Source organism: Spermophilus citellus (assembly GCF_964194105.1).
Source record: "Spermophilus citellus genome assembly, chromosome: 4".
NCBI classification, from domain to species: domain Eukaryota; kingdom Metazoa; phylum Chordata; class Mammalia; order Rodentia; family Sciuridae; genus Spermophilus; species Spermophilus citellus.
This window is the reverse complement of record NC_138185.1, coordinates 148,409,770-148,424,673: the sequence shown is the minus strand read 5'-3', so window position 1 is coordinate 148,424,673 and position 14,904 is coordinate 148,409,770. Positions and strand designations below refer to the sequence as shown.

The 14,904-nt window shown below is 41.6% G+C and overlaps 1 protein-coding gene across 2 annotated transcripts; it reads right to left on the bottom strand.

Annotated features, from left to right (window-relative positions):
- Positions 1 to 353: 353 nt before the first annotated feature.
- Positions 354 to 13,719, bottom strand: PTGER2 (prostaglandin E receptor 2). 2 transcript variants are annotated; one of them, XM_081292431.1, is made up of 3 exons: positions 12,240 to 13,226; positions 11,179 to 11,353; positions 1,165 to 1,270 (listed from the first exon to the last, which is right to left on the bottom strand). In XM_081292431.1, the coding sequence occupies exons 1-2, from the start codon at positions 13,077 to 13,079 to the stop codon at positions 11,201 to 11,203; spliced, it is 993 nt and encodes a 330-aa protein (XP_081148557.1). In that variant the 5' UTR covers positions 13,080 to 13,226; the 3' UTR covers positions 1,165 to 1,270; positions 11,179 to 11,200. The 2 variants fall into 2 exon arrangements, with proteins under 2 accessions (XP_081148556.1, XP_081148557.1); XM_081292430.1 differs by lacking the exon at positions 11,179 to 11,353 and having other exon boundaries at positions 354 to 1,270; positions 12,240 to 13,719.
- Positions 13,720 to 14,904: the final 1,185 nt, after the last annotated feature.

The following is a 14,904-nucleotide window of genomic DNA, read 5'->3' as shown; positions in this document are numbered from 1 at the left end:
TTTACACCATGCCAAACATTTAGAAATATATTAAGATATGACTCACTGTTACATGATTTCTTATGTAGTGTGAGTCAAACTATGTTCCCTAAATAAAAATACAGATGAATTTTGCTAAAACAGGCATCTTCTAAAGTATGTTACTCATGGCCTTAATCTCAACATCAAAAGAATTCCAGTATATCTGAAAATGTACTAAATTTTTCAATTTTTAATCCTATTATTTGGCTTCAACTATAGCCATATGTGTTCTCCCTTGGAAACATAATAAAGAACATTAGTCAGAATTAATATCTTAACCTTTTTATTCTTTCTTGTTGAAAAGAAATTCTTAAAAGTCTTCTTAATTAACATTAGCACAATTGATATTGTGAAATAAATACCCTGACAATTGAACACATAGCTCCTAAAACACAGGTGAATCAAATGGACGTTAATTAAGTTCACTCCTTTAAGAGTAATATTGTAGTGACCAGAGAATACTCTCCCACCCACACAGAGAATGACAAAAGGTGCCAATGGCTTTCAACTTCATTGTCCAAATACCAGATCTGTTAAGCAATCACAAGATAGCAGCTTGTCAGTTTTGGTTGCTTCCACATATTGACTTCCTGGAGAATACATTCGAAGTTTCATTTGGTCTGACCGAATGCTGTGTGTTTATAACAGTCGTCGCATAGGAGATTGAAATAGACTGTGACTATGTAGGGTTTTAAACAAATTACAAAACCACATGCTTTGTGTTTCAACAGGAAAGCTTAAATCAAAAGGCAACTGGATCGTAAGCACAGCTGGATGTCCCTCCAAAGGCCATGCAACATGCTCACGGAGGGTAGGTTTTATGGAACCTTCTGACACCTTCTGTGAAGTGCCTTGTCAGCACTCTGTAGCTCCAACTGCTGATTAAATGTTTGTTTATTCTGTTATTAGGGAAGTTTCATTTTGTTTATACACTGACTTTTTACATTTCCCCAAGGAACCATTTCAAAAGGATCTTCCAGATGCTAAATAATGAAGCATATCTTCATGACTGTCCACAGAGTTCAGCCTGTTTACTGGCATTTGACTGTGTAGAACAGGAAGTTTGTGTTGCATCTTGTGTTCTTAATGGAATCCGACAACAGAGGACTGAACGCATTAGTCTCAGAACAGGAGGCCTAAGGATGGCGAAGACCCAAGGGTCAATTATTGGATTGATTGCTAAAAATCTGAGAGCTTGCAGGTCCCACTTTTTCTTTCTGGAAGAGGTTTCATTCATATATGCAAAAATCTGTAAGAAGCAAAGCAGGGAAGTGATGTTAGTTTTACACTATAGCTGTGAATGGGCCGAGTCTGTGCTATTCCTTGAGATGCAACTGTGTCTTGTGCATGGTAGTGTTGGTGAAGGAGATAGGTGGCAAAATCTTATCCTTCTTTCATATGTATATCGTAACATAATAAATATACTTTCTCCTCTCTACAACTCAATGATAGCATATTTTCTGCAGATTGTTATTAACACTGAGATCAGGGGTGACCTTCTGGTTTTGCTACTGGAAATGGAGAGAAATGAATTAACATTTCTGGGCACTTAGAACAGAATATTTTAATATCAATAATAATGATAATATTAGTAGTTACCATTTAAATATATGCATCATGAATTGTACTGAGTACTAAACCTGCTTTATTCCTTTATTCTTTTTTTAAGAGAGAGAGAGAGAGAGAGAGAGAGAGAGAGAGAATTTTTTTTTAATATTTATTTTTTAGTTGTTGGTGGACACAACATCTTTGTTTGTATGTGGTGCTGAGGATCGAATCCGGGCAGCACGCATGCCAGGCGAGTGCGCTACCGCTTGAGCCACATCCCCAGCCCAATTCCTTTATTCTTTACAAAAGCTCTGAAGCTTAAATATTATCTCCTCTTAATAGATGAGGAAACAAACTTCAGAAATGCTAATAGTATCATGTTACACTTAATTTCAAATGCTCCATCTGATTTAATGATCACAATTCAGGGAGAGAGCAAGCGGCAGAGCACCATCAGCTTGAGTCCGGTTCTGGCCACTGGCAGCCTGGGTTAGCATCACAGATAGTTTTGGCACCACAGGAAGGAAAACTTGCCTTTGTGCCTCAGTTTCTACATCTCAAAAACAGATGATAATGATAATAACACCTACTTTGCAGGGTTGCTGGGAGAATGATAAGAAGCAGTATGTGTTAGCTACTACAGCACTGCCCACATAATAAGTGCTCTACAATGTCCATTTTACCAACAAGGACACTGAGGTCAGAAAAGTTGAGTGACTCGCCCAAGTACTCAAGGTTGCTTAGTGGCCTAGTAAGGGCACAAATTTCAGCTCTCTTGCTGCCAGTGCAGTGCTTGCTATGCTACAGCCAGGCCTGTATTAGAACAAATGCCTTCAGAACAATGTTCTAAACCCTGGGGTGGGGGACACATGTCACAGGGATCAGAATTTTCAAATTGGTATCCCTGCTCTCGTCTTATGGAGCCACACAATTTGTTGGTCAGATCAAAAGGAATGGAACTATATGTGATTGATAGAGACCAAGCACCTCCATCCAGCTGGCGGAAGGGAAAAAAAAAGGTGACTCATACCTAGTCATTTGACATTAGTTCTTTATAATGCATCAGGGATTCTTTGACCAATGCTAATCTGTGACATAGGGAGACATACCCTTCTCTCCCCAACACTCCTCCAAAAGAAGGAATAGTTCATTTCCTTTTTCCTGGTACTTAACTCTACAGGCATCTGGGAACTGGACAAAGCAAATTTCAGGCAGAGAGAAGAGTAGTCATCTTCGGGTTGCTTACGTAAGGACAATAGCAGGAAGGTTTGGCAGCCAGAGGTGTTTATGCCAGAGAATCTTGGCATAGGGAATGGAGAAAGAGTTGGCAGATGAGTAAGGAAAAAGAAGAATTGATGGTGGGTTTCCCAGATCACAGAGAAAAGAGGAAAGTTAGGTAGGAATATGCAATGAAGAACACGTTTTCTGGTCAGTGAAACTACTTTGGATGCAAAATAAACAGTATGGTGTATTAAAGAGGTGAATTTGGAGGTTAGAAATTCAGAATAATGTGTACATAAGTCTGGCACATGGATGTGCATAAATAATTGAACACTCGGTTGTAAGAAAAATCTGTAGCTGAGTTTGTGATCTAGTTTAGCCAGAGAACATGGGTTGGCTAGCCACAACAAGCAGTGTAGACAGGGCTCAGCATTCTGGTGTCTCAGCTTCACCCATGAAGATGAGTCAGGTTTTCAGTGGAGAGTAACCTACACCACAGTTCCTGATCCTTTGAGAGCATGACGAAGTAACGAGAAGTGAAAAAGTGTTTTAGAGGATGAAGCAATTCTGTACTGTTTCCTTTCCTTTTCATCCTTTATGCCTGGTAATTTTCAGAATTGCTTAAAATATGCATTTCAGGAGGGGGCTGATATTTGGTAGAAGACAATTCCTTCTTTAACACTTGGGAATAAAACATGCTTCAGAGATCCTTGATGTCTTGATGTACGCTTTTGTCTTCTGCCTCCCCATTTCCCCCTACTTTGGTTCTTATCTTTTTTTTTTTTTTTTTTTTTGCCTAGGGTTTATCACACTGATCTTGTGCATCTTGGACCTTTTACTTTTTTGTAAAAAACATACAGAACACAAAATGTGCCACTGTATCTATTTTCAGATGTACAATTCAGTGGCCTTAAGTACATTCACATTGTTGTGCAACTGTTATCAATTATATTTTAAATTTTCTGTATGTTATGTTTTGATAGCTGAAAAATCTCTCTGTCTGGGGTGAGGCTATCTGTCCTTGGGCTGGCTATTTCTTAGAGACAGCAAAAAGCTCAGCAGAAAGCATGTCTTTGATATAACAGTAGTAACCAATCCAGAAACACATCTCCTTTATCAGCCCCATAAGCCCAGAAGGAAATATTCCTCCATGTTAATCATCCCAGGGTCAGGGGACCCTGCAGCCAGGGATTTCCCCATATAGCTTACTGCCTGCTGAAAGTATTTCAGCTAGCAGTTTCTAAACTCTCCACCTTGTCATGACCTTCCTGTGGAAACTCCAATAAAGGCAGTGCCTCTCCCCTGTCTCCTGCCCGGCCTCCAGACAGATGCTGGTGCTTTTCTACATGGCCCTGCATGGAATCCCATGCCTTGTTTTCCTGAGCCTCTCCTGTGTCTCTCTTCTTCTCTCTCTTTCTCCCTCTCTCCCTTTCTCTCTCCATTTCTTTCTTTGGAGCTAACCCAGGGACACTTAACCACTGAGTTACATCCCCAGCCCTTTTTATTTTTTAATTTGAGACAAGGTCTCACTAAGTTAATGAGAGTATTGTAGCCACTACACACTGAGGCTGACCTCAAACTTACAATCCTTCTGTCTGAGCCTCCTGAATTGCTAGGATTATAGGTGTGTACCACCACAACTAGCTCTGTGTCTCTCTTGTAAACACACTTGACTGACCCTAACTTAAAAGAACATTGAACAGCAACCATTGCCACTATCTGTCTCTGAAACTCTGAGCCCCTTAAATAATAGCTGCACATCTCCCTCTCCCTCTAGCTGACCTGGGTTTTCAACAAAACGCTGACTCATGGGACATAAGGGAATTAATGAATAATATGTTAGTGATACTCTGGAATTCAGATGCAGAGGCTGGGGGAATTATTGTTATTATTGTTATTTTGCATATACTGCCAAAATATTTTCAGTGAGAAAAAAAGTACTGATCTCAATAAGTCAAAAGAGTTTTATTCCTTAAGGTAGTCCCTCACTATAGGGCTTTGCAAAGAATATAGAGCTTGTGACACAAGTGGCACAGATGAGAATTAGTGCTATTTTAGTGTTGTCTTGAAGCAGCCTCCCATGGAAAACTTCAGCTTGGCACTGACCAGAGGCTGTTTAAACTACTTTCCTATTATTAATGTAGCTACAAAGTAAGTTCAGAATTTCAGAACAAATGATGATTTTATTTAGCTGATCACTGAAATCATCTGGGGAGCTTTCCAACACCTTACTCTCTCCCTCAGAGACTTGGATTTACTTAGGCTACACTAAGACATGGGTCATGGCTGTTTTTTTGTTTTGTTTTGTTTTGTTTTATTTTGTTTTGGTACTGGGGATTGACCCTAAGGGTGCTTTACTGCTGAGCTACATCCCTGGACTTTTTAAAAAATTTTGAGCAGGGGCTCACTAAGTTGCTGAGGTTGGTCTTGAACTTGCAATCCTCCTGGCTCAGCCTCTCCAGTTGCTGGGATTACAGGCATGCGCCCAGTGGTCAAGGAATTTTTAAAAGCCATTCTATCCTACCCCACCTGGCACACCAGGTGATTCTAATGTGCAGACAAGTATGAGAACTACAGCTTTAGAACCTTACCTAAAATCTGAAATGTTTTCAAATTATTCATTAATCACACTTAAAAACAAAAGACCTTGTACAAGGCTCTGGGTTCAAGTTTCAGCACTGCAAAACCAATCAAAAAAAAAAAAAAAAAAAAAAAAAAGAACAGAAAAACCCAAACCAAAAAAACCCATCCTCTTAGGCCTGGTCAAGCCAACAAATGACCAAGGCTCCAGAATTCAGTTCCCAATCACTAATACACAATCTGATTTTGCTTTGGGTATTGAATCATCTGGACATAACAGCTAACATTTATTAAACATCTGCTGTGGGCTTGGCATGGGGCTAAGCAATTTGTAAATCTTACTCTGTATAACGTTTTCACAAACTTACAAAGTATTATTATTCCTTATTTATTTATTTAGTAGTGCTGGAGATTGAGCCCAGGGCCTTGTGCATGCTAAGCGAGCACTCTATAACAGATCTACGTCCTCAGCCCCCACTTTTAATCTTATTTTGAGACAGAGTCTCCCTAAACTGCTGAGACTGGTCTGGAACTTGTGATCCTCCTGCCTCAGTTTCCTGAATAGCTGGGATTCTAGGTGTGCACCACCATGCCCAGTTTTATTATTCTCATTTTAGAAAGGAGGAAATCAAGGTTCAGAAGATCAGTCACTTTGCCTAAGATCACATTCCAGGAAGCAGTGAGACACTTGTAGCCACTACACACTGTGCTGCCATCTATGTAAAAAGCCTTTTCTGTTAAGTTTCACTTGAAATTCACAAATGACTGACAGAATTATAAGTCTCTGGATAACACTACTCCCGTTTGTAGACTGAAAAGCTGCCTCTTTCTCTGTAGCTGTTCGGCATTCTCTGGGCATTACTCATCCCATGGCTAATTTACAGACATCCCTTGTTATGTTTATCTGGCTTCTGAAAGAAATTAGGGTGTCCTGGCAATAGGCTTTGCATATTTAATTATTTTTAAAAACTTTGGGGGGAATTATTTTCCAGGTATGCCATACTTTAATAAAGAAACCGTTTCCCTCAAATCACAGATGCTTTCTGGTAGAGGGAGACTAAACTTGTTTCCTGTCATAAGGAAAAACTGGACCATTTATTCATTTTTGTGCCAGGGATTGAAACCCAGGGGTGCTTAACCACTGACCTACATCCCCAGCCATTTAAAAAAATATTTTATCTAGAGACAGGGTCTCACTGAGTTGTTCAGTGCCTCCCTAAGTTGCTGAGGATGGCTTTGGACTTGCAATCCTCCTGCCTCAGTCTCCTGAGCCACTAAGATTACAGGTGTACACCACTGCACCTTGCTGGATCATAGATTTGGCTCCAGGATGAGTGTGTCCCTTGTCTTGTGCTTCTCAGAACTGAGAAGAGGAGAGGGTGCTAAGGTTAAAAGCTCTGGGCCTAACTATTCCAGGATGGTGACTCTTAACCCTTTGAGAAAATGATGGTCACTATGAACTACCTACCAAGGAATTGGATAAATTTTGCAAAAGATCTCAGAAAGATTCATGTGCTATCTGTGAAGCAGAAAGTCAAGAACCCTAGTGGTATAGAGGAAGTTTCAGCCTTCCAGAAGTGAACTTTCCCTCCCTGGCCCTTCCCATCACAGCATATGTCCCAATTTAGGGTACTTTAATTTATTTTCAGTTAGGGGCAATTCTAGGCAGTAAAATACTGTCAGAAAAATACAGCTGGGTATACCATAATGATGTAAATTGAAGTACATCAGATCTGAGCTCAAGACCTGAATGGGGAGTGGTGGTCAGAAACTTCAAAACAGGACAGAAGAAGTCAAGCAAGCAGACTAAGTTGTAGATTAACTTGCCTCTTGGTGGAAGCAATTCTATTGGCTGTGTTTCTGAAACAGAATGTCTCACCATCTCTATTCTTTTTTTCTTGTTAAACTTAATAATGTGATGGGCTCTTAGCATGCCAAGCAAGAAATATACATCTCAAAAAGCTGTTTTTATTTAAGCCAAGGACCTGGCCTAAACCATCAGAAACAGCAATGAGGATGCACTTGACCAAGGGTGTAGGCATAAGATACAAATTCTCTTTGGGGAAAAGGATAACGGTTCTTGATGTCTAAATTTTATAAACCATATAATTCTGTGTCCATTTATATTCCCCATTACATAGTACCAAATGGCAAAGGAAAAGATGTCCAATGAAAACACTCGTCTAGAGGTACTTTCTCTTAAAATTTAAATATTAAAACTGTCTCAACAATCCCCAAACACATGGTTAATGATGCCTGAATAGTAAAGGGCCTTCCAGTTGTTCATGGACGTCTACTAAAATACCATCAGACAAAAATTCATTATAATTATGCACAGAGATTCCTGGATTTCTCTTTAATCCCTACCTGAATTATTATATTTTGCTTGTATGTAATCAGCCAATTTTACATCAGCTTTTAAACCCTCATTCATGTTACACTGCACATAAAGAATACCAGGAATGAACAGGAAACTCTAGTATTATTTACTTGAATTTTTTTTTTGTACTTCAGTGATCAAATTTCCACTAATCAGATTTACCTAGAAATTATAACCCTAAAGAATTTGTAAAGATGAAGACATTTTTAGAATGAATCAAAGGTTTGTTCTTGAAATTTCAGAACTGAATAAAATATATAAACACTTTATCCCAATGGCATGTGAAAAACAGTTTAAAATGACCAGAAGCTACCCATGATCAGTAACTTGGTGAGAAAGTAGCTTGATATGGTTTGGAAATTTAGACACAAACAGTATTTGAAACAAAAATGGAGGTCTCATATGTTCTCTGTGTTCCATTTCAGGAAGAAAAAAAAGTTCTATTTATCACTGTGAAATGATGACAACAGCTGATTAACATAAGGAGGAATTTATTAATTTATACAGTACTCCTTTAGCAGATAAACAGTTTGGAATATGTTGTTGGTCTCATGCATGATTTCATATTGGACAGCCAAAATAATGTCATTTCCCAAACACCACATGTTTTGGGTTTTTTTAATCACTAAAAAAAAAAGGTTTATGTGGAAGATTTTATGTGAGGGGTTATCTGATTATTTCTTAATTTAGACCAGCATTTACATTAGCCAAACTCCTAAAATCTCAGTCTCAAGCTTTTATTTAATAAGTCTCCAGAGGAGAAAAAGAAAACCACACACTTGAGACCCAGCTTAGCTCCTTGAACTGACATGGAGAAAAAGAGCTTTGCCATTTTATTTTTAAAACTAACAAGCTAGAATCAAAAGGAAAAATATCTTTAATGAATTTACAGTTCTCTTGTGAAATTTTGGATTAATCTTCTCATGTCACCCCTGGAATGAGTATTTTCTCTTTGGTAGTATTACAGTTAAGTGCATGGTTTTGGTGATTTAACTGCCTTCCAATCACACCTCAATCACTCACTAGCTGTAGGACCTACCTGAAGCTATTGGCCTCATCTGAACAACAGAAATCATAATATTATCTCCTTTATAGGTTGTTGTAAAGATGATGGGTTGATACAGTGCTCAAAAACCTGTCTCTTTTGTGTTGATAATAATACATGAGGTTGAACTTGAAGTTATTTTAGGGTGCCTGTTATTTTATCCCCCATTTTGAGAGTTTCACTTACTAAAATTTGGAGACCCTTGACTGGCATCCTTGGAGGAAGCCAGGTCTCTCTCCCATACTCTGGGACAATGGTTACATTAGTTGTTCCAGGTTTCTAAGTCCTCCATTTTCCTCTACTGCTTAGCATACTGTGGGATGGACTGGTGTCCTACTGGCACAGTTGTGAACTCTCCTCCTTGCTGACTAGTTGTCTGATAATCTTTTGAGGGACAAAGAAAGTAGTTCTTGTTATCCTGGGTAAGGGATGGGCAGAGATAGGATGGTTTTCTGGTGTTTCTGGGATACAAGGAAGAAATTAGTTGGAATATTTCAATAAATGTTTCTACATTGATAGCTTTTGTAATTGGTAATATTCTGGACATATTGGGTTAAATAAAATAATTGAAATTAGTTTCATCTGTTTCTTTTTTACTTTTTGTTCTGTGGCTTATAGAAAAAAATCTAAAATTTCATATGTGGTGCAATTTGTATTTCTGTTGAGCTGTGTGTACTCTGTTGGAGAAATAGGAGACTTTCTGAAGGCAATCATGAGCCCCTGCCTTATTTTATTGAGCTCCCAGGTACGATGTGGGCAAATGGTTCCTACCTTGGGTAGGAGATTGGTATAGGCCATTTCTGACCAATAACTTAGTGTGGGCCAAATAGAACTACACTGCTCGGGGATGGAGGAGTACCTTCTGGGACACATGCCAAGTATTTGAAATGTCAGAATATATGAACCAAACAGTAGTCATGAGTTTGAATTTATCAGATTGACCCTCAAGATATAACTTAAATCAGAATAGTGCAGCACTTCATAAAGCTTTTTTTTTTTAATTTTTTTTTTTTTTGGTGTTATAAGTCGGTAGAATGCCTTTATTTTGTTTGTTTATTTTTATGTGGTGCTGAGGATCGAACCCAGTGCCTCATGCGTGCTAGGCAAGTGCTCTGCCGCTGAGCTAAAGCCCTGGCCCACTTCATAAAGTTTGAAGAGGTATGTAGTGAAAAATGTATGAAGTGAAAGAATACTAACAATTATGGCCAAAATTTTATTGATAAAATAAAATTAGTCAATGATCCATGTAGATGTTCTTAATCAGAGATGACTTTGAGATTTCAATTTTCTGTTTTGTGCCTCTTGGATTACCTACAGTTCATCTGACTGTGACGTGATAGTCCCAAGGCCAGGAGTCAGTTTGGTCAGCTTTCTGATTATGTTCATGCTAGGATTTTCTCCTCTTTGAGAACTTTTGCCATGAATATATGCAGAAGAAAACCTAGACAATATTTTGCAGTTAGCTTCAATTCTACAGGGTGGTTTGGTGGAACTAAAGCCTCCTCAAAATCTTAATCTGGCCTCCCCCAACCCCTTAACAGGCAATCTAAATAAAAACACAGCTTCAAGGCAAACCTCCCACTCTCCATCCCATCTGACTCTAAGTCCCTTCCTTTTGGAAGCACTAGAACTGCTCCATGCCTAATAGTAAATAAAGGAGGTGGAATGAAAATATATATATATATATATCTCAACAGATATATTTATTTATCAACAGGTGGCTATAAATACATATAACCATCTGTTGATAACATGGCAATGACTGGAGTCCTCATGATGAACGACAAAGTGTATATGAAAATAGGGGAACCTGTTGAAAATCACTCTTTATTTTTAAAAATACAGTTTATGCAGTAGAACAGTCATGGTAAAAGGGGGAGGCCTTTTTCTTCCTGTTTGCCTCTTCTAAATAAAAGGGAAATTAACAGTCCTTTTCCACACTTGAGCCCATTCCTGGGCTATTGAAGTAACCAGAGGTGGAGGATATTTTTATAAATCCACTCATAAATGATAGATAAAAATTTAAGAACTGACATCTTAATTCCTACCAACCTAAGACAGTCACTTCCCCATTCAGGAATAGTTTATGTCCCCCAAGTTGAATTCTGTTGTCTGGTGGAACTTCAAGTGCTTTCTTTCATTGATAGTGTTCTGCATCTTAGATCTAATCCCCAAAAGCCAATTAGCCCCTAACATAATTGAAACCTCCTTCAGTAAAACAGAACAAGAGTGAAGAAGCCATGTTGGTTTCTACATTGCAACATTTCTATAACACACTCTCTGCTCAAGGTGGAATGGGAGATGTCACCTCCACATGGTCCCACATTATTTAAGAGGGTACCTTTGACAAACTCCTCCTCATTTCCCCCTAAGTGTGACTTACCCATTCAGACCAGCTTCTGCCCTCACAGGATTGGTGGGTACAAGTGTGAGGACAGTAGGGACCAGGGCAAAGAGAACATAGCTGAGAAATGAAGTTCACTGTGGGTGGGGATCATCTGTGGGCTTTTAGAACCCTGTGTCCTTTTCCACTGCTGAAGATGAGAAGATGAAGGAAACTGGAAGCAATGACAGAGACAGGCAGTGGGATAAAGTTACTTCTCCAACTTCTACATGACAAGTCAGACACTGTCCATGTCTTTCTCTTCCAAACTCCCAATTTCTAACTCTTTCAGAGCTCATAACTTGCTTTGACATCCCAGACTTCATTATCACATTACACTTGAGATGACTTTAATTCAGAGCATCCTAGAACTAACTGCCTGGAAGTTGCACTTAGCAGCTGAGAGTGAACAGTGGGGTTGCCTGGGGAATAGAGTGCCCTTGTATTCCCCAGACAACCCCACTCTCCCTTCCTTGAGATGGATCCTCCCTGCATATAGCTTTGTGCTCATAAAGTGCAGGACTATAAAATGAAGAGCACCTTTGTATATTCCTGCTACTATCAGGATGATACTCTGTAACAGTTTACAATTGCCTTCTCTGGAGAAACCAAAAGCTTAGCAAAGAGTTCCTGGGCCAGTTCTCTTTTCCTCACCACATCATTATGGAGATGTCATGACTTTTCATGGCCACAGAGAGTTATGCTTGAATATATAAATTGTGAAACCTGTAAACTAGATGTTTGTTGAACTTTAAGGACAAAAAAAAAAAAAAAAACCCTCTGAACTTTCACAGGAGGGACCTGGTTCCACTTTCAATGGCAGCTAAAATGGTGTGAATTGGGGCTTGTAACTCTAGGGTGGAGGCTGGGCTGGCTTAGAAACACTGGGTTATGGACGTCCGTATGCCAGATGGGGAGGAAGGAAATGAGGTAAAGGTGAAAAACGATCTTTACAAATTAGGACATTTTTTTTTTTTTCAAATTGCAAAAAGTTTGTAGGGCGGTGGAAAGATTGAGGTGAAGGCTGGCACTGAGCTGGGCTGTGGAAACGAGTGACTTACTGTGAAAGGCAAGGAGCAGATGGCGAAGGTGATAGTCATAATAGACAGGAGGATGAGGTGGTCCGCTTCTTCCGCCATGGACAGCTTATCCCCTCTCTTGCGGGCCGTGGGACCCCGGCAGCTGCCAGAGGAAGGTACGCAGCGACTTCTCCTGCTTCGGCGGTGCATTCGGATGAGGTTGAGGATGACACTGAAATTGCAGGCGAGCACCGCTACTATGAGCAGCAGGAGCACGGTGGCGTAAAGCTGCAGGTAAGCTGTTCGTTCGTGCCGAATGAAGCACCATGTCCCAGGGCAGTACTGAACGTACTGCCCATAGTCCAGCAGCGGCAGGGAGCAGAAAAGCAGAGAGAACGCATAGATGACTGGCAGCACCGCCAGGCCCCCGCGGCGAGAGAAGTGGCGCTGGTAGAAGTAGGGGTGCCCGATAGAAAAGTAGCGCTCCAGAGCCATAGCGAAGAGCATGAGCATCGTGGCCAGGCTGAAGAAGGTCATGGAGAAGGCGAAGTAGGTGCACGCTCGGCTTTCGGGCTCTAGGGCCACTAGAGTCTGGTTCCGTGCGTATGAAGCCAGCACCACCGGGCTGATGAGGCAGGTACCCAGCAGGTCTGTGAACACCAATTCGGTCACCAGCACGTGGAACAAGGAGATGGAATTTCTGCCACCGGAGGTGCGCCCCGCGTCCCCCCGCCAGCGGCGCGCCAGCAGCGCCAACGCGATGAGGTTCCCTAGCACCCCGGCGGAGAACATCACGGAGCTGATGGCTGGGCTTTCGCCCGAGGGGAGCCACTGTCGAGTCTCGCAGTTCTCGGACCCTGAGTCATTGGAGGCGTTGCCCATGATGGGATTTATGGAGATAGGCGCCCTCCGCTCCCGGCCAGTACCTGGGAGGAGGGTCGACAACCCGAGTGCGAGACCCAGAGGGAAAAGAGGAGGGACCGAAATCCAGAGTCCCCTTCGGGCCCCCAACACGCACCAAGGGCAGCCTCGCCCCGGGTCTCCTGCCGTGCGCCCAGCGTTGGTTCAGTTGCTGCATCCGGTCGCCCTGGAGGCTCCAGCGCCTTACTCGCTCTGACACGGTGGGGAGCCCAAGTGAAGACGAGCGACCGCCCCCGCCCCGTGCCGTCCGCGGGGCGGGCCCAGGAGTGGCATTCCGCAGTGCCAGTGCCAGAGCCCGCGGGCTGCCGGCGAGGCCAGACTCTGCGAATCCCAGGGGCACGCACGCCGGTTCGGAGAGGGATTGGGGTTGGAGCACCAGCCGGGCGCTTCACAGGGCAGGGACTCGCGGGCTACCAGCATCTGGGAGCTTCCCGCTAGTGGGACGGCATTCCTCGCACCCGGGATCCCGAACTCAAAGCTACAGGGCCCTCTGATCTCTGCTAGGAAGCGTTTGGCTTCGGCACAGGGCTGGGAAGGAGTGCGGAGATACTTTGGGGGTCTGAACAGAATACAACAAAATACACAGAAGGCGGGGGCGGCAGAAAAGCAAAGCGACTCACCAGACACTGGAGAAGTTAGGAGGACCCAATCCCCTGAGATGAACCAGGAAATAACAGGCATCAAAGGCAGCTTGAAGACCAATATGTTTTTTATTTTTATTTTTTTTAAAAAACATTCCCAGGAAGATACGCCACGAGGGCGGGACAAAAATTGGGAGGGAGTGAAAAGCAAGTCTGTCCATCCAAGGAACCAAACCGTACACACCACTGAGCGGCCTGTTGAGCCGCCGCTTGGATTTGATTACAGGAATTTCGCCTTTCCTATGTCAACACGAATAATTACTTGTTTAAGCAACCTTAAAAAAAAAGTTTCTTGTAGTTGATTAGAATTGTGTATGTGGCCACAGCTCGAAAACAACTTTACTTCATTGTTCTCTACTCCAGCTCAGTCTTTTAACAAACTGTTGATATGTTGTTTAGCCATTAACCTTTTCACATTCAATTAACCATGCAGGGACCATTGGAAAGAGCATTCCTGGTAGTGATTGGTGATTAGCCAATCTCAGAATGGAGCTGACAAAAATGATGACTATCACTTGTTGTCATAATTACAATGGTGAAAATGGACTGCTACTTAAAACAAAATCTAGTTTGACAGACAATAGGGGCAATTATATTTTACCAGAAAGGTTATATTCTCTTGGGGGAAGGGAGGAGCCCTGAAAGTTATAGGGATTTTCTCAGGGAACTGGCAAATACAAAGTTGTGTAGCAGGACACGAAGAGCTGCCTGGCTTGCTTCTTAGCTTACCTTGATTCTGGCCTGGAGACTGGTATGCAGGGTTTCATGGTAAATTATGGCAAGCATAATTTACTGGACCCCTTGAAAAGGTTCTAGGCCCATTTTTCACCCATCAACAGCTACTACCTCAATCCCTAAACTTTTCAAGGCATGGATTCACGAGGGGGAAGGGATCTCAACCTCTATAATTTTCTTTCAAGCTGTAAACTGCAGTTCAATAACATCTTATTACCAATTTTTGTCACTCAGTGGTTACTACTCTGGCATATAACCTTATCTTATCTCACCCCAAGCCATGGGGAAACTTTTTGTAGGAATCAAATTCCTAATAGAAAAAAACGGTGAATCTATCTTACAGTATAGTTCACCGCAGACCATAGTGGGGCCCTGTGAGTCTAGGGGCCTGGTACCCTATCAACTACTGT

What these genes read in the sequence shown, in the direction of transcription:
- PTGER2 (XM_081292430.1), bottom strand. Translation starts at nt 13,079, where the DNA reads ATGGGCAACGCCTCCAATGACTCAGGGTCCGAGAACTGCGAGACTCGA. An exon ending in TCTGCTCCTTGCCTTTCACA is followed by an intron (nt 1,271 to 12,239) that starts GTAAGTCACTCG and finishes TGCTTCTTACAG; the next exon opens with ATTTTTGCATATATGAATGA.